The sequence below is a fragment of the Colobus angolensis genome, unplaced genomic scaffold (assembly GCF_000951035.1).
Source record: "Colobus angolensis palliatus isolate OR3802 unplaced genomic scaffold, Cang.pa_1.0 Scaffold41, whole genome shotgun sequence".
In the NCBI taxonomy this organism is placed as follows: domain Eukaryota; kingdom Metazoa; phylum Chordata; class Mammalia; order Primates; family Cercopithecidae; genus Colobus; species Colobus angolensis.
The window spans coordinates 5,215,482-5,234,382 of record NW_012117488.1 but is presented as its reverse complement, the minus strand read 5'-3'; the positions used below and the strand labels follow the sequence as shown (position 1 = coordinate 5,234,382).

At 34.4% G+C, this 18,901-nt stretch overlaps 1 protein-coding gene across 4 annotated transcripts in view; it reads right to left on the bottom strand.

The window, feature by feature from the left end:
• Positions 1-569: 569 nt before the first annotated feature.
• The window catches only part of ODF2L (outer dense fiber of sperm tails 2-like), a 48,031-nt gene continuing 29,699 nt past the window's right edge, over positions 570-18,901 (bottom strand). Inside the window, exons 11-18 of one of the 4 annotated variants that reach the window (XM_011956092.1) lie at positions 12,528-12,638; positions 10,817-10,921; positions 8,713-8,871; positions 7,621-7,659; positions 7,050-7,135; positions 6,806-6,968; positions 5,138-5,263; positions 2,395-4,498 (exon numbers count right to left, since the gene is read on the bottom strand). In XM_011956092.1, coding sequence (XP_011811482.1) covers positions 4,451-4,498; positions 5,138-5,263; positions 6,806-6,968; positions 7,050-7,135; positions 7,621-7,659; positions 8,713-8,871; positions 10,817-10,921; positions 12,528-12,638 — 837 coding nt within the window. In that variant the 3' untranslated portion in view covers positions 2,395-4,450. Of the gene's footprint in view, positions 1,163-2,394; positions 4,499-5,137; positions 5,264-6,805; positions 6,969-7,049; positions 7,136-7,620; positions 7,660-8,712; positions 8,872-10,816; positions 10,922-12,527; positions 12,639-18,901 lie in introns of those variants that run through there. The other 3 variants (XM_011956090.1, XM_011956091.1, XM_011956093.1) reach the window with 3 other exon arrangements.

Sequence of the window (18,901 nt, the reverse complement as noted above, 5' to 3'; positions counted from 1 at the left end):
CTCAACTCTGATCAGAAAAGAGCATAAAACATCTTAAAGAGATATGTCCGTTCATAGGCTGGAACTGTGTAGTTCAAAACCTGCCTTTTTTAGAGATCTTTTAAGACCTGAGTGTTCCTTTGAATTAACAGCTCTAAAGTCATTGTCCAAGAGGAGTCATTATTACTTGATCCTTTGTAAACCACGTCCATCCCCTTTTAGAGTATTCTGCCTTGGCACACACAGTGGGAGATTATAGCAAACAAGTTCTTTGTCAACTTGGACAACTTCATCTCAACACTAAAGACCTTATTTTAAAGCTTCTTGATGTTAAGAGTGCTTATTTTGATCATCTCCATGTGAGTTGGCCATGGAAAGGTGGGATAAGTTGTTCCCCTTTAATCTTTTATTTAACTAAGGGGCTTTAGAATGCCTAAAATAATAACAATATCAGATAATCATTAGTATAAAATGAATAAAAGAGACTACAAATTGAAGACAGCCTGAATGCCTGTTCTTTATAAAGAAACAATGCATGACCACGTTTTCACCTGTCATTAGCAGCTGGTATTTAATAGCTGTGACTTAAAATTTAGTAGCTTTAGAAAGTATGTAATTATACCATTATTAAAAATTAAGAATATTTTACTTTATTATATTTACATATCACAATATAATCAATTATATACATTATTTAAAATCAAATTGGCAAAGACTCACTACAAATTCACTTGAATGGTGGCTACAAACATCACAAAGAATTAATCGGACTTCTATGTGTATGTGTGAGAGAAAAATTCTAAAAAACAATTTACTTTTAAAAGAAATTAAACCAGAGATAAATAAGAATTATCCAGCAAAAAGGAAAAGTAACAACTATCCTATTTTAAAGTTTCAGTTAGATAAATTATGTTTCAAAAATCTTTACATAAAAACTCTAATACTATCACCCATAAATCATAAAATATAACTGGTAGTATATTTATTTTTTTACCCAATCACATTTTAGACTCATAATAAAAATCTACTACTTAGAGAAAATAAATCTGACAATTTATTCAAACATTGTTACATAAGAAGTTTTAAGAAACTGTAAATAATTCTTAATACTCTCATTTTGATTTTCTGACTTCTCAAGACTATTTTGTACTTCTTTCAAACACACTTCCTGATGTTGTGCTTTCTAAAGAAAAAAAGGAAAAAAAATACAGATAAGCAATAATAGCATTCATTCCAAAGGACCAGAGTCATAATATTAAAAACATATATACAATAACTAGATAATTCTTTTTGATTTTTTAAAAGAATACTCATACCTGATGTGTTCATTCTTAAAGCTCACTCTTCTTTAAAATTAATAATTAAAGCACACACATGGTTGATTTTCACTGATATAATTTATAATACACATTCATTTAGCACCAAATTATTACATATTTAACATAATTAACTTAATAGGTTCTGTAACAACTGTCATAATTTCACATGTAACATGATTATATTTTCATACCAGTTTTTGCCGTTTTCTGTCTAAAAATTCACATTTTATTCCAAAATAATTAAATGTCTTAAAAGTTGACAGAACTCTAGTTTTGATAATGTGAACATTTTATTTCTAGAATCCCTTAAAAAATAAAAATAATTCTTACATTAAAGTTGTTCTTTGAGGAAAAAATTTAAAACTGCAATACATTTTTTTTTTTTTAACTAAGGTGCATATGAATTCTTAAGTAGGTGAGTTCACTGACAATGCTTTAGATAACCACAGGTTGCAAATATCATCTAGCTTCCAATTAAAATATAGACACCTAGACAGAAAAGACAGAACTTTTACATCCTTCATATCAGGTGTTCAATGACACCTGATACCTTCTGAAACTGAGCAATGCCCATCTCAGGAAATGGGGCAGGTAAAAAGTAATGTGACAGGCTTAGCAGTACAAAGTCACAGGATAAATACAATGAGTTTTACTCAACAATTTGGAAAGAAAAATAGTAATACACACTTATTTTGTAGGGTAGGATATAAAATGTCAATGGATTTTAGGATAATACATAGGACTTCAAAGACATTTCAGGCTTCAGGAGGGGTGCCTTGGATTAAGCTGCTGAGGTCATCCTCGGATCTGTACATCCATTCTGTGCCACCCCATTAGGGTACTTGGACAGAATATACAAAAAGGCCTGCAGGTGAGCAGGGCACTGTGGGAGACACCAGGGATAAAGGCAACTATGAGACATGCTCTCAGAGTGCTTACAATTCAAATGGGGCTAAAGCAGGCATATTAAATACTGCCCACTTAACTGTCCCCTGGAAGGCATAAAACACACGAACTAATTTTTCAGCAATGTTTAAATCTATGCTTAGAATTCTAGAATTTTACTAGTACAAAAATTATCAGGTTTAACAAAACATCAGATCTTTATTTTTTTTATTATTATTATACTTTAAGTTCTGGGATACATGTACAGAACGTGCAGGTTGGTTACATAGGTATACACATGCCATGGTGGTATGCTGCACTCATCAATCCATCATCTACATTAGGTATTTCTACTACTGTTATCCTTCCCCTAGCCCCCCATGCCCTGACAGGCCCTGGTGTGTGATGTTCCCTGCCCTGTATCCATGTGTTCTCATTGTTCAACTCCCACTTATGAGTGAGAACATGTGGTGTTTGGTTTTCTGTTCTTGTGTTAGTTTGCTGAGAATGATGGTTTCTAGCTTCATCCATGTCCCTGCAAAGGACATGAACTCATCCTTTTTTATGGCTGCATAGTATTCCATGGTGTATATGTGCCACATTTTCTTTATTCAGTCTATCACTGATGAGCATTTGGGTTGGCTCCAAGTCTTTGCTATTGTGAATAGTGCTGCAATAAACATATGTGTGCATGTGTCTTTACAGTAGAATGATTTATAACTCCTTGGGTATATACCCAGTAATGGGATGACCAGGTCAAATGGTATTTCTGGTTCTAGATCCTTGAGGAATCGCCACACTGTCTTCTACAGTGGTTGAACTAATTTACACTCCCACCAACAGTGTAAAGCATTCCTATTTCTCCACATCCTCTCCAGCATCTGTTGCTTCCTGACTTTATAATGATCATCATTCTAACTGGCATGAGATGGTATCTCACTGTGGTTTTGATTTGCATTTATTGACCAGTGATGATGAGCTTTTTTTCATGTTTTTTGGCTGCCTAAATGTCTTGAGACATGTCCACATTCTTTGCCCACTTTTTGATGGGGTTTTTTTTTTTGTAAATTTGTTTAAGTTCTTTGTAGATTCTGGATATTGGCCCTTTGTCAGATGGATAGATTGCAAAAATTTTCTCCCATTCTGTCAGTTGCCTGTTCACTCTGATGATAGTTTCTTTTGCTGTGCAGAAGCTCTTTAGTTTAACTGGATCCCATTTGTCAATTTTGGCTTTTATTGCCATTACTTTTGGTGTTTTAGTCATGAAGTCTCTGTCCATGCCTATGTCCTGAATGGTATTGCCTAGGTTTTCTTCTAGGGTTTTTATGATTTTAGGTCTTACATTTAAGTCTTTAATCCATCTTGAGTTAATTTTTGTATAAGGTGTAAGGAAGGGATCCAGTTTCAGTTTTCTGCATATGGCTAGCCAGTTTTCCCAACACCATTTATTAAATAGGGACTCCTTTCCTCATTGCTTTTGTCAGGTTTGTCGAAGATCAGATGGTTGTAGATGTGTGGTGTTATTTCTGAGGCCTCTGTTCTGTTCCATTGGTCTATGTATCTGTTTTGGCACCAGTACCATGCTATTTTGGTTACTGTAGCCTTGTTGTATAGTTTGAAGTCAGGTAATGTGATGCCTCCAGCTTTGTTCTTTTTGTTTAGGATTGTCTTGGTTATGTGGGCTCTTTTTTGGTTCCAAATGAAATTTGAAGTAGTTTTTTCTAATTCTGTAAAGAAAATCGATGGTAGCTTGATGGGGATAGCATTGAATCTATAAATTACTTTGGGGAATATGGCCATTTTCATGATATTGATTTGTCTTATTCATGAGCATGGAATGTTTTTCCATTTGTTTGTGTCCTCTCTTATTTCCTTCAGCAGTGGTTTATAGTTCTCCTTGAAGAGGTCCTTCACATCCCTTGTAAGTTGTATTCCTAAATATTTTATTCTCTTTGTAGCAATTGTGAATGGAATCTATTTATTTTATTAACTTTAGCCAAGTACTAGGGATATTACAGCAAAACCCACCTCATTTATTTTTTCAGAGGCTTCAATTACACAAAAAACAGCACACATATTTTACAATGTCAGAAACTCTAATGGTGAGTTAAAAAAAAAGTTTTGAAATAAATGGAAGGCCTGTGCTAAATTAAAGGTGATCGACATTTTGTTCTGATTAAGTTGTCATGAAACTTTTGATGGCAATAAAATCAAATTGTGCATGCCAAAAGTCATTTAACCCTTGAATCTTTTAGGTTTTCAACTTTTTAGACACTTGGGAATAAAAAAAATAGATTGAATGGACTCTCTGGATCCTGGAAAAAATACAGTATCATTATTCTCTATGTCATTATCTAGTAGATAGTTATTAAGTAATTTAATCATGAGTAATACTAGCTTTCAGAATATTCTATGCCAATTGACTATTTCATGCGTATTCAGGAAAAAAACAGAAGACTAATTAAACACAGTCAATTTGGCATTTTCATTTCTCAGCTGAATGGACTAAAGTATCCATCTCACATGCATACCTAACAATACTGAATGTTTAATACAAAATTATAGCTTTCTAAAATAAAATATTTATTATTCAAGACAGATACAAAATGCATGTGTTTATCTTTAAAAAATGAAAAATTCATATCAGGATGAAATCAAGTAGATTGTATCTGTAATTTTCATTAAGCAGTGGTCATTGCAAAAGTAACATGTAGGGAAAGGGCCTGATGAGATTTTATCAGATTTGAGGGCAATGCAATACATGCCATCCAAGGAGGCAGAATAATAAATTATTTGGCATATCATAACATTTTTATTTTTTATGTTTTATATTGCTTGTTATTTTTAATATTATCAGTAAAACAATAGCCTTGATTCACTCGCTTTGTACTTTCTACATGGTAAAAATGTTAAATGCTATTTTTTATAATATGTTAAGCCATGCCAATACTTACACTGTTCATTTTGCAAACAAGTTGATTTTGTTCTTCGTTTTTCTTTCTAAGCTCAGTTTCCAGATCTAATATTTTAATTTGTAAAGCTCTCTCTCTAGATGACATTTTCTCTATTTCTTCAGCAACCTGTAATTTTTATCAAAAGAGTAAAATAAAGTGCTTTCTTTAAAATATGATTTAAAGCCTTGACACAGTTATATTGTACCTTTTTTCTAAACAGATATTACTTGTATGTTATATCCAAGTTTAAAGATGTTCTATCTTGAAGAAGCATATATAGTATAAGTATGTACTATACTTATCTCTGCAGCATTAAATATCTGCAAAATTGGCTTGAGATGGAAGAGATGTATACATTTTCACTGCTCTGTGACTTAGGTAGGTGTTTTCTCCAACAGTATATTTAAAAAACAGACTGAGACCAATTACCATTTTTATAGCATTTATATTCACCAGGGTGTTAAGAGCAGTGATGGAACATAGCAATTCCTTGTTAAATGCTCATTATACACTTGGATTAACAGAACTGGGAGTAGGAATTGGTATACACACTTCCTACAAACACACACACACACAAACAGAGACTGGTTCTTCATTCGTTCACTTCCAAACTGGTCTGAATTTGAATTTTCATATTTACCTGATTACTTATTTTGGCAGGAAGTCTAGCTTAGTTATGTTCTTCTAAGGAATCAGATATGTGGAAGCCTATTTGTAAGAATGCTGGGTTGGAGCCACAAGAATGAGAGTAGAGGCAGGGATTGATCCAGGAACAAGGAGCTAGTGGAAAGGACTGTCCTCCTACCTAATTCCTATGAACTCAGTTCTAAGCTATTATAAAGATTTCTTCTGTACATATTCCAAGAACAATTATGCATGAGAGATGCCAGTGTGATCTGAAGCTATGGGAGAAAAGGCCCTTAGGACAAACACCAATGCCCTTGGTACCATCCCCTCAGTGTAGGCAATGGTAACAGGGCAGTGATGGCACTCTCACATGGGCAGAAGCTACAGATAGCCCTATATTCCACTGTAGCAGGAGAGAAAGGAGAGGGCAGACATACCTCTGGGACTCTGAACTCTTCCTTTCAGGAAGGAATCTGAGAGCATACCTGGCATTTCCAAAATGCACTTAGGCTGAACCCTACCAGATTATGAGAGTGCTGAGAGCTAAGGCCAGGTCTCATTCATCTTTGCATCTCAAGCACTAGCAGATTGCCTGATACTGAAGTATTCATTGAATGCTAACCTAATGGATGTAACTGAAATTTAATATTGTATGTATTTATTTATGCAACAATATTTGTCAAAAGGGACTTGAACATTACAGCTCACTGAATCCTGATCAAAACAAAAATGTTCAATTATTTGCACATTCAATTTGGTTGTATATATAAAAAAAAAGGTACGGGAGGAAATTACGTCTTCAAAGTGTTTTCCATCTCTGCCCTTTCCCCAGCCACATTACCACTTATCTAGTGAAGTAACTCTAGCCCAGCAATGTATCTGTTTTGCTTGAAAGAGAAGACAGTTAAAGAACAAAAATGTAATTGCTCCCTTCACCCTGTCATCAAGACAAAAACAATAACTACTGGTTTGGCAAGATGTTTAAAAAGATGACTCTTTGATAAATGAATTAAAAAGTTTCTAAATAAAGGCCATGCATACCTTTTGTCTTCCTTCTTCTAAAGTGGCTTCCAGCTGTCTGGCCAATGCTGTATATTCTGCAGATTTCTCTTTAAACTTAAGATTGCTGTGCTTAAGACATTCTTCTTGGTTTGCCAGCTTCTTCTCAAGCTCTTTATTTTCTGTGTCCATCTGTTCTAATTTTCTTTTTACAGAAAACATATATTTCAAAAGTTTAGTGTGCAGAGAAATATGCAGCAGCAATGTTAAGTAATTTAATACTTACTGTTGAAGGTTTTCACACTTCAACTGAATAAGATAGTTTTCCTCTTCCAGAGAAAGCTTTGTCAGAAGACTGTGATTTCCATCAACCTAAAAGAAAAAAAAAGTTTTCTTAGTCATTTTCTTCACAATCAACTTCCAAAGAAATCCACACAATTTATTGTTAGACCACAAGCAATGAGAAGGTATAAATGTTACTACTCTTACACAGAAAGACACCAAGAAAACGTTATATTGTTAAAATGGAATTTTTAAATTCCTGGTTAAATTTAAAGAAGATGTGTTGCCTGTGTTGGAAAATAATCAACTGAAAAAAATTCAGGATGATGGCAATTAAAACATTTTGAACAACACCTTACTGAAGAAAGATATTTATTTTGTTAAGTTGAAATACGAAAATTTTAAGCAGTATTAATCTCCTATTTTTGGATACCTAGAGTTTCTCTTATGGTTTTCTGTTTCACCTAAAAATACTGATTAATAATTGAATATCTGTGAAGTTGAAACTGTCAGTAAAAAACACGTTTTTTTGAGAAGCAAAATGAAGTAAACAAATCAATCAAAGACACACTCGCCCATGCCAAGACAGAATATTCTTCCCACTGCTTCAAAATCTGATCTAAATAATGTAAGAAGCTTTGATTTAAGGAAAAATTTTTTTTCTCATAATTTCAATTAGTAATTTAGGCTAATCTATGTCATCTGATATTTTACTAGAAAAATCTCTTTAAACTCTAAAATTTTGTCTGCATATTTTTATCTAACTTTTAAGTTCAGGGGTACAAATGCAGGTTTGTTACACAGGTCAACTTGCATCATGGGGGTTTGTTGTACAGATTATTTCATCAACCAAGTATTAAGCCTAGTACCTATTAGTTATTTTTCCTGATCCTCTCCTTCCTCCCACTCTCCACCCTCTGAAAGGCCCCAGTGTGTGTTGTTCTTCTCCATGTGTCCACGTGTTCTCATCATTTAGCTCCCACTGATTAAGTGAGAAAATGCAGTATTTGGTCTTTCGCAAAATTAAAATCCAGATTATATTTGGAAGATAGACAGTGAATGCTTCCTAAAACTGTCTTGAAAGTAAAAGAAAAAAGACTTGTCACCATCCTTGGACTGCTCCTTTAAAAAAATTTCATTAATTAAAAAATATTGAGTGCTTACTATGTGCTAGGAATTGAGCTGGGAGACGGCTATGTGGCTACTACTAACAGGACACACACGATCCCTATTCTGATGGTATAAAAAGTAAAACAGAAAAAAAAAAAAAACAGGCTGAAAAAAATCCCAAAAACTTGATGTACAATTCTAATTAAAACAAATTCTAATTTTTGTAAATTTCAATAATTTACCTTATCCTGACATCAAGGAACATATATGTAAGTATAACTTTGCTCCTTCTCTGATTCTATTACCATGTCTTCAAATGTCTACAGATTTGCATGAATAAACCAAAATAGGAATTTTAATTACCAATTTTTCACCATAAAATACTAAAAGAAAACTTGCAAAACAGTATTATAGTATCTGCATGAAAATTATGTTTTACAAACTAAGTAGATGGGAATTTAAAAATCAAGCTCTGACATGAGTGCCCTCAACTGGTGAAATCATTCCAAAGTATTCTTTTAACGCATTTAGCAAAACTCAGAAGGATGGCTGGACACCTGGCTCTGAAGCTCCCTAACGGTGTGTTCCTGGTCTGCACACTTCCCCTTGCAGCACTGCAGACTCTCCTGACACTCGTGAAGCCTCCGTTCAGCTGCCATCAAGGAATTGCAGACACGCTCTAACTCCTTCAGATGAGACTCCATCTGGCCTTTCATCTGAGTTGTGGCAGTAGGGAAATAAGTGCAAGATCACACATTCAGCATTAATATTTTTATTATTGTGGCAGTAGGGAAATAAGTGCAAGATCACACATTCAGCATTAATATTTTTATTATCTTAAATACTAGATATGCTTGTAACACAAGTATTTTAGGTATAATGGCTTTAAATAAGAACACAATTGAATAAATATTAATTTAAACTCTGTTAAATAAGAATGTATAACTAAAAAGTAGGGTAGACTTTAGTTTTCAAAAAGTTTGTTAAGCACATAAATAGGGTAAATTAGCTGACAGGGTGGATGTTTAACTAATTTTTAAAAGCAAATTTTTAAAATCCTGACATTATATTCAAGCACAGATTATCACTAATAATCATTACTAATAAAGCTGTAGTTGTCTACTGTCCAGCTATAGGTTCTAAAGGAAATGTCACTTTTAGTCATTCAATCTTATAACTCAGATACTTACCTAAATTAGAGCAGCTTGTTTCACTCATCTCAGCCAAAACTGGTAGGGTTTACTGTATATTATTTAAAAATAGCTAGTATCATCAGTTCTCGCTTGCCTTTAATTTGACCATTAATGTTACTATCAACAAATCTAATTTCATCTACATTAATCTGTTTTGGCTACTGCAGTTCTTCACTGCAGCACTTTTGTGGAGATGTGAAAAGCGGCAACCTTAAGAAATGTTTGCACTGCTAATTACAAAAAACAGTCAGACTCTCCCTGAGATGGGAACACCTAATAGTTTCTGTGTAGTATCTGGCACTCTTGATCATGAAAGATAAAACCAGAACAAAGGATCCCTCAGTGTCCCTAAAACATCTTAGAGACCATGAGAAAACCAGGAGACTTAAAACAGTGAAGTAAGAAAAAGAAAAATTTCATTAAAAAAATAGTTGTCTTGTAAAATACTAGAAAGAAAACATAGTGACCTCACAGTATCTGAAAAAGGCTCCAGCCCTTTCTGTCATTTGAACAGAATTATAAAATACGCTTTTATTTACAGTGCTGCCTAGCAGAAAAGGAGACATTTGCATTGGTATGTTTCATGAGAAAAAGAGACCAAAAGACATAAAATGGTTTCTTCACTGGCCTGCTAAAAATAGGTGAAAAGTAATTCCATGAGAGCAGTAAGTTGTGCATTCAGTGGGCTATCTTTATCTCTGTATAACTGGAGGACGCTTGCCCTGGCTGACCCCTTCTTCACATTATTGCCTCGCTCTGACTCCTCAATCCTAAGATAAGGGAGCAACCCAGAGAGAGTAACCTTATTAGATTCAGATGGAACTGACCACTAACATCGCATGACCTCTGCTGCCAGGAGTCAGCATCCTACAACTTTCACTGCTTCTTTACCAAAACAACACAAAAACCCAGAGATGCGGTTTCATTTAAAAACTTTAAAATATTCACAAAAACATCATAACTTGCCAACACTGGCCTTCCCTTCATTCTGTTGCAATAGAACAAATAAAAGAAATAATGGTTTTTTAAAAGATATTATTTTTCTTCAAAAATGCATTTAGCAGATATTGGCTTTGCTTTTTTAGACGTAAAAGATTTATAACCAGAAAAAAAGGGTGAGATTAAAAATGAGAGGTACTTAGGTTTATATACTTATGATTGATAACCATTTTTTGAGCTATTTAAAGTCTGTTCTTGCATCAGAAAAATTAAACATTTATGTTATGCTATTTTCCAAATATTAACAAAAAAGTGAAAATAATTCACATAAACAAATAACATTTCCAGCCTGGAAGAAACATTATTTCCTTGGAAAACAAACTCTTACAGAGGTTAAGACTAGCCCTTTCCTAAGTATGAACTAGAGAAAATGACCAAAATGAATGAATTTGCATACTATTCACAAAGTAAAAAATATACAAATAAAATTTTTATATATTTTATATTTTATTTGAAATTCCAAACATACCTTCTCTATATTTTTATTTTTGGTTTCTGTTATTTGGTTATTTTTATGTAGCAAATTTTCACATCTGCTTTTTACTATTTCAGCTGCTTCTTGCAACTTTTGTACCTGAAAATAAAGTCTATTATTAGAGATACAACTTTGTACCTGAAAATAAAGTCTGTTATTAGAGAAACGTATTATTTTTAGAATCATAACGAGATAAAAATCTAAAATTTTAAATTTGATTTTAAACAAGTCATTATTTTCCTATCAATATCCTCGATTGGTTCATCTAATGTTATTCCTTCTTTAAATATGGAATCACTGAGTGGTCTACTCTAACCCACAATCTCTGTCTGATTTACCTGTCTTCTCTCATCAATACTTCTAAACTCTCCAGTTGAGCTTTGAAGACTACAAAAGTTTCATTTGCAGATCAATGTCACTTCAAAGAACCAGGCTCTGGTCCAAACTAGCTTCCATTTAAATTATTTTTCCCACCAAATCAAAATCTGCTTTAAAAATAAATAAATAAATAAATAAATAAATAAATAAATAAATAAATAAATAAATAAATAAATAAATAAATAAATAAATAAATAAAAAGATTCTAGGCCCTGCACCCAGAATATGGTCACTCAACAACAATATTCCTGCTGAGGGATTAAACACAAATAACCAGCTGGAAGAACAGTCCACCACAATCTCCATTCCTACCTCAGACCTGGATGACTGAAATACTCTAACTAGAGGTCTCAACTCTAATTTTCCCATCTACTGCCCACACTTTGCCCCCCTTAAGCTTTCATCCTTAGTTCATTCTTTCTTTCTTTTTTTTTTTTGGAGATGGAGTCTTGCTCTGTCGCCCAGGCTGGGAGCACACTGGTGCAGTCTCGGCTCACTGCAACCTCCACCTCCTGGATTCAAGCAAATATCCTGCCTCAGCCTCCTGAGAAGCTGAGACTACAGGTGCGTGTCACCACACCTGCCTAATTTTTATATTTTTAGTAGAGACAGGGTTTCACCATAGTGGTCAGGCTAGTCTCAAACTCCTGACTTCAAGTGATCCGCCCACCTCAGCCTCCCAGTGGATTACAGGTGTGAGCTCCTATGCCCAGCCAGTTCATTATTCTTTAATTCACACTTTCTCTGACCAGTGTGTTACCCATCATGCAAGGACCTGCATAAGTCCCATCTTTCTCATGAAGTTTTTTCTTGAATACTACATTTCCAAAAAATAAAGGTTTTTCTAAAATTACCATTGAATACATGGTCTATTTCATATATATTGTCACATGTTCTTTTCTTGGCGTTTCATGTGAATAAATCTGAATTATACTTTATTTCCTGAGAAACGAGGCATAATGAACTTTAATGACCCTAGAAGGGAGTCATTAATCTAAATCAATACCATTAAATATACACGATGACAAACAAATAGAACCAAGATTAACAAGAATACATTACAGGTCACATTATACCTATGTAATTAATTTTAAATCTACTTTTAGGAATATCCACTATATCCATATGCAGTATTGGAATCAGTAATCGGCAGAATCATCTATTTACAAAGATGTGTGGGACCTTCAGAAATATTTGAGACATACCATATTATAACCCACAATGATAGCCCCATCTGTCTTCAGTTCTGTTTATTTAGATTGCAAACAAATAGTGTTTTAAATTGTCTACCAATTTTAGTAAGCACTAAAATAAATGCAGTAGTCACCTGAGTTTTATACATTTCAACAAGGGTTTTCTGTTTTTTTTCTACTTCTTGCAATTCTAAGAGTTCATTTTCAACAGAAACAACTTCATCCTTCAAAGCAGCAAGTGTAGTCTAGCAAAAAAGATATAGATTTTATAAGTCATTAGAATATTCAGTGCTACAGAATTATTATAAAAACATAACTCATGTATTAACAAAGGTGATAAAATAATTATTTTTGATTGCATGCAACTACCATCTAAAATTTAGGAATTTCACAAAGTTAGTGACTAATACTTATGAACAACCTTCTTAAGATTTACACAGGACATATGATTTTTATAACTTTTTAAATTTACTGACAAAAAAACTTGGAAATGTTCCTACATATGAAAAATCAATAGAATATAGAGGTTATTGGAAAAGAAAAATACAGAAAAATTATACTTAGTACATGATGAAGGTTAGATTTTTAAATCAATGGAGGAAACATGGACAACTAAATAAATGGCAATAAAATAACTGTTTAACTATTAGGAAAAAAAATAGGTTGACTACCTGCCTCAGCCCAACTAAAGCAGCATCAAATGAATTAAATAAAAACTTTAAAAATTTTCAAAGACAATTCAGGTAAAACTGTATTTCATTTCAGGATAGCAAAAGTCCTAAAGAGCATAAAATTAAAAGAAGATATGGAGAAATGTAAAAGTCTGAGATATTATCTTCCTTGCAAGCTTACTAGTTAGCCTACTGCAATTTCATGGATGCTATAATAGAAGGTACAAGATTCCTAGGTCAGAGACAGGGGACTTACTACTCATAGCAATAAGAGTAGCAAGACTGTCAGCATTTGCATCAGTTTCCTGAGCCCCAATTCGCACAGAGCAACCCAAAGAGGCCAGGTGGCAACTGCATATGCAGTCAAATGCATTACAGAAAAACAAACCTGAGTTTAGGGAACCCAAATTTCTTATAGCAGGCAGTGAGCATGCCTGCCCATACTCCTAAGGGAGACACAGTTATCATATTTCAAGGATATCTACTATGCAAACATCCTTGAAAAGACAGTCTACAGGGACAATGTCTTTGATTACAAGATGTGCAGAGCTGTGAGAGCACTCTCAACAGAAGCCATTTAAAAAAATGTGTGCGTGTGTATCTCTCTCCAAAATTTCATAGCTTTCCAATACAGTTTAAATGGCAAACAAAATATGAAAAAATATTAGCAAATGACAAATTTGATGCCTTGTCAAATAACATTTGTCATTACAAAAATAAAACAAATATAACATTAATATCCTTAATATACAGTTATTATACATTAATTAGGACAAAAGACAACTATAAAAAATAATGAGCAGGTAATTCAAAAAGGCAGAAATGTGAATGATTGATGAATACATGAATCAGCATGTTCACTAGTTTTTATGCTGTAGGCACTGAAGGTTCTATTAGTGAACAAAACAGATGAAATTCCCTTCCTCCATGAAACTTACATACTGGAGGGACAGACAGACCAAAAATAAGAATAAGCAGTAAAATAAATCAAACACAAAAGCAGCTAGGAATGACATGTGGGGGAAGGCCTCCTGAGAAAGAGACTTTTAAGTAAAACTGATAGAAAGTGTATCTGTTTAAGAGAAAAAGGCAACAGCGGGCGGAGGCCTAGCAAGTTAGGGGAAAACAACAAGAAAGCCAGTGAGGTAGAAATAAGAAAGGGGAAGAGTGGAAGGAGATGAGAGTAGAAGAAGAGAGGTAATAGAAAATGAGATGGTATAATGACTTGTAGGTATTTATGAACCAAGGTATCTCTGGGGGGTTCAGAGCAGGGCAGTGACACGATCTGACTACATTTTTATAGGAACAACTCTACTGCTATACTGAATGCTGCCTGCAGGGGCCAGGGCTGAAGCAAGGAGAATGATCATGAGGTGACAGTAACAATGAGAGATGATGGAGGCTTGAATCGGGGTAATGACAGTGGTGCTGGTGAGAAGTCGTCAAATTCTGAATATACTTGAGGCAGATTTGATGACAGACTGGAAGCAGCGTATGAGAAAAACGATGATTTTCCATTAATTGGGATGAGGAAAACTGTAGGATTTACTATTTTGGGAAACATCAAGAGCTCCATTTTGGACATGACAACTTTGAGACACCTATTAAATATCGAAGTGGAGATGTCAATCAGGCAGCAGAATATGTCTGGAATTCAGGGACAAGGTCTAGATTAGAGGTATAAATCTGAAAGCCTTGAGCACATAGATGGTATGTAAAGCCACAAAAATAAATGAGATTATTTATAAAATTTGGAGAGATTTGTTTTAAAATTAGTACTTTTAATTATCTAGTACTAGAAAATGTATAGGGACTATTTTACTTATAGTAGACACATTTATGATAGGTAATTTGGAAATATAGAACAATATTAAAAATGAGTCTCTCTTTTGACCATACAATTAAATATATCCTAAGAAAACAGATAAGCAAAAAAGACTCAACAAAACTATGTTTTTATTTGCAATAGTAAAAAACTAGAAGTAGCTATTGGAAATAGCATACATATCACATATAAAATTAAAAAATTATATATATGCTAAAATATTAACTCCAGTTATCTTTCAGTTGTGAGATTACAGGTGATTTAAATTTTCTTTCTTTTGTGTTTTTCTGGTTTTCTAACTTTCTATAAGAAACAAATACAACTTTTTAACCTTCCAAATAAACTTTCTGTTGTGTCTAATAGAGGAGGTTACTGGGCCTTGGAAGCAGCATTAACAGTTTATTTTTCATTTGCAACTTTAAAATCTAAAACTATTCTAAAGTAATTAAAAGTAATAAATAAAAGTAATAAATTAAAAAATAAAACATCTAGGCTGCAAAAAAACTGCATTTACACTGCAAATAACATATGCCAAACTTATTTAAATGTTTTCCTTAAAAATCCAAAAAATAATGCATTAAAAATACATTTCTTAATTATTAATAGAATATGCTAAGATACAAACTTTAACTCAATGATTTTATAGTCTATATAATTTAAAATTAATTCATAATTTTATCAAAAACTAGTTTAAAATAGCTTTCTAATCCTTTCTCTATGAAGGATTTCAAGAAAGTAAGAAAATAAGCATAATAAAATTGCTTCCTCTTTCCAAATAGAGTAATTTAAGCATTCATTCAATAAACATTCATTAAGAGTATATGTCACACCTTCCTTGGGCAACCTGTATGTATACAAAGATAGGAGTTTACAAGGAGAGATTCACTGAGAAGACTTTGGGAGGAAGCAGCATTTGAGCTAAACTTTAAAGGAAAGGTAGGATTTAGATACTGAGAAAAATGGCATTCCAAAGTGTAAGAATAGGAGAACCATAGGAGTAGATGCAGAAAACATAAAACGAGTATTCATATTTGGCTAGAGCTCAGAATAACTAGAAGACTGCATTCCTTAGTCTCCCTCGCAGCTAGGTGGGGGTCACATGCCTAAATAAGTAAGAGAGTCAAGTCATATGGGAATTTTGAGAAGGCTCCTTAAAGGGGAGGAAATTTTTTAAAAAGGGAGGTAATGCATCTTTTTTTCCTCCATCCTGTTGCTTGAAACTTGACTATAATGGCTGAAGCTCCAGCCTCTATTCTAGATCAAAAGAATGAGGGTCATGACCTAGGGATGGCAGAACAGAAAGCTAAAAAGCTAAAGAGCCACATCAGCTTTGAAGTGCCAACTCTGTACTTCTTCTACATAATAAACATATATCTCTATCTTACTTAAGCCATTTAATTTGGATTTTCTGTTATATATGGTGAAGCTGAATCTTAATATAAGGCTTGCTGAAATAAAAAAGAAACTTCCCTAGTGTTGCTAGTATATTTTTTTTTCTGGAATTTTCCAATACGATTTCTGGCAAACTTCATATAACTTAAAATGTGAGACAAATCAAATTTCTAATTATAAAATATGAACATGATTGTGTCTAGTATTTTTTTCCTGTCTTCTTCCAAATTCTATTCTGGCTCTGCCAGTAAACTAGTTGTATGATCTTGGGCATGTTATTTAATCTCTCTGAGTTTCAATGTATTCATCCATAATTAAGAAAAGCATCTTTATGATAGCATTGACATGAGAATTAGAAGTAAAAAAATGTAAAGTACTTATCAAGCGCCTCCTACATTAATGGTAATTGATAGATAGTAGCCATTATGATTGCTACTCTCCAGAGTCATTTATTAAATGACTGATGTATTCCAAGCACAGTACTAGGCACTAGAAGTAATGGGAGGATAAAATGATCCCTGGCCCTGGTATGTGGAGGATGGAGGGAAAAACAGCCCTCAGAGGGAGACAAATTGTACAAACAAGTAAGTGTAATGAAGTTCTACCTGCAAAATTAATAGAGAGAGAATAAAAGAGGGTGAAAAACCGGAAGATTAGTAATGTGCCCTATTAGAGAGAATTTCCTATGTTTAAGGAGTCTTCTGCTGGAAAACTAACCACATTTTAAAATCTCCATTCATTCCCAAGACCAAATGACCAAACTAATATAAAGCAAAAGGAATGTTTATAAGCCAACTTAATAAAAATAACAGACCAGGGGCTATCAAAGGAAAAAATATTTTTAATGCTTCTGGAAAACTGATGACTGACTAATGAATCAGGAATGGATTTAGGCAAGGAGGAAGTTCATCTACCTGAACCATCTAGAGAGGCACAGGGCTAAGGGCAAGAGTGAGACCTGGGTTTGAAAAGGATTAATTCAAAGTCTGTGAATAGAATAGCTGACTACCACTACCCTCCACCCGCTGCTCACACACTCAAGGGAAGAACACCTGGAACTAGTTTACTTCCCAACAAACAAACGTAAGAAAAGTCCTTCTCTAAAGAAATAGAATGAACTGTTTGGGAACAATAGAGGGCTGGTGCTGGTGACCCAGAGCAAAGACGCATGTATTTTGGCATTTTTTAGGGGCCACCAGTAAACTGCTAGTTTCCCAACAGTTGAGAAAAGTGAAGTGAAACCAATCAAATGACAAGAACCATCCACATATCCATTTGGTTTTCTACTGTTTCATTAGTCTTTTTGTCTCATTTGTAAATTCTTAAATGTCATCAGACTTTTGGAAAAAGAGTATCATGAGATAGATCTAAAAGTTTTTTATACATAAAAAAAAGGAAGAAAAAAATTGGGTTGGGCGTAGTGGCTCGCACCTGTAATCCCAGTAGTTTGGGAGGACAAGGTGGGAGGACTGCTTGAGCCCAGGAGTTCAAAAGCCCAGGAGCCTAGGCAGCACAGTGAGACCCCAACTACACACATACACACACACACACACACACACACACACACACACACATTAGCTATGTACTGCACTCTAGCCTGGGCAACAGTGTGAGACTTCCTCTCAAAAAAAAAAAAAAAAAAAAGTAAAAGGAAGGTATAACATGGCTGAATCTTGAGGACATCTTATTTCATGCTAAGTGAAATCAGTCAGTCACGTATTTCCCAGGTCTAGGGAGGTTGGGAAGGGTTTGTGCCACATAAAAAATGAAGGAATGAGAAAAAGTTAAATTATGTAAGAGTTACTTCCTGAGGTGTGCACCCCCAGAGGGCTCTGCTTAAAGCTTCTGTCAGTCTTTTCTCCAACTCGCTGGGGTCCCCACAAGTGCACTGACCAGCTACATCTAACCCACCCATGCTGCCTCAACTAGTTTCTCCCACAGGCTCCTAGGGCCAGGGGAAGGGCTAAACCATGTCTTGGGCCCAGCACTGACTGGAGAAGCACCTGCAACAACGGTGGCTTCTGCTGCGCTGGCCCACTGCTGTCACCTGGGAGGGCTGGGTCAGCACAGGGACCCCCAAGACCCTGAAGACAGGTCCCCAGACTGCAAAGTCTAAGGGTCCAATGTCTAAAAATATAAACCAATAAAACTCATGGCAAGCTAAATCAATAGGCACAGGAGAAAGTAGAAATGCACACAATTACAAATGGAAAAAGGAGAAATAACCACAAATACAGAGGAAAGAAAACACTTGAAGTGCCTATATTGAAAAACTATGCAACTATGTTGAAAAGTGTACGGAATTAATTTTATTTTTAAAATGTAACTAAAATGGACTCTAGAAGGGTTCGAGGTCCTAACCTGTCTGAGGAGCAAAAATTCAGAAATATACTACAGCAGACCCAGACAGCCCCAGCTAGTTCTTCTACACTTAAGTAGAAAATAATTCAAAATCAATAGATGGTTGTAGAATAGAGAGTTTTTTGTTTTATAATATTTCTTTCTTTAAGTTAGCATAAAGTTAAATCTGGGCCAGCCGCGGTGGCTCATGCCTGTAATCCCAGCACTTTGGGAGGCCGAGGCGGGTGGATCACGAGGTCAGGAGATCGAGACCATCCTG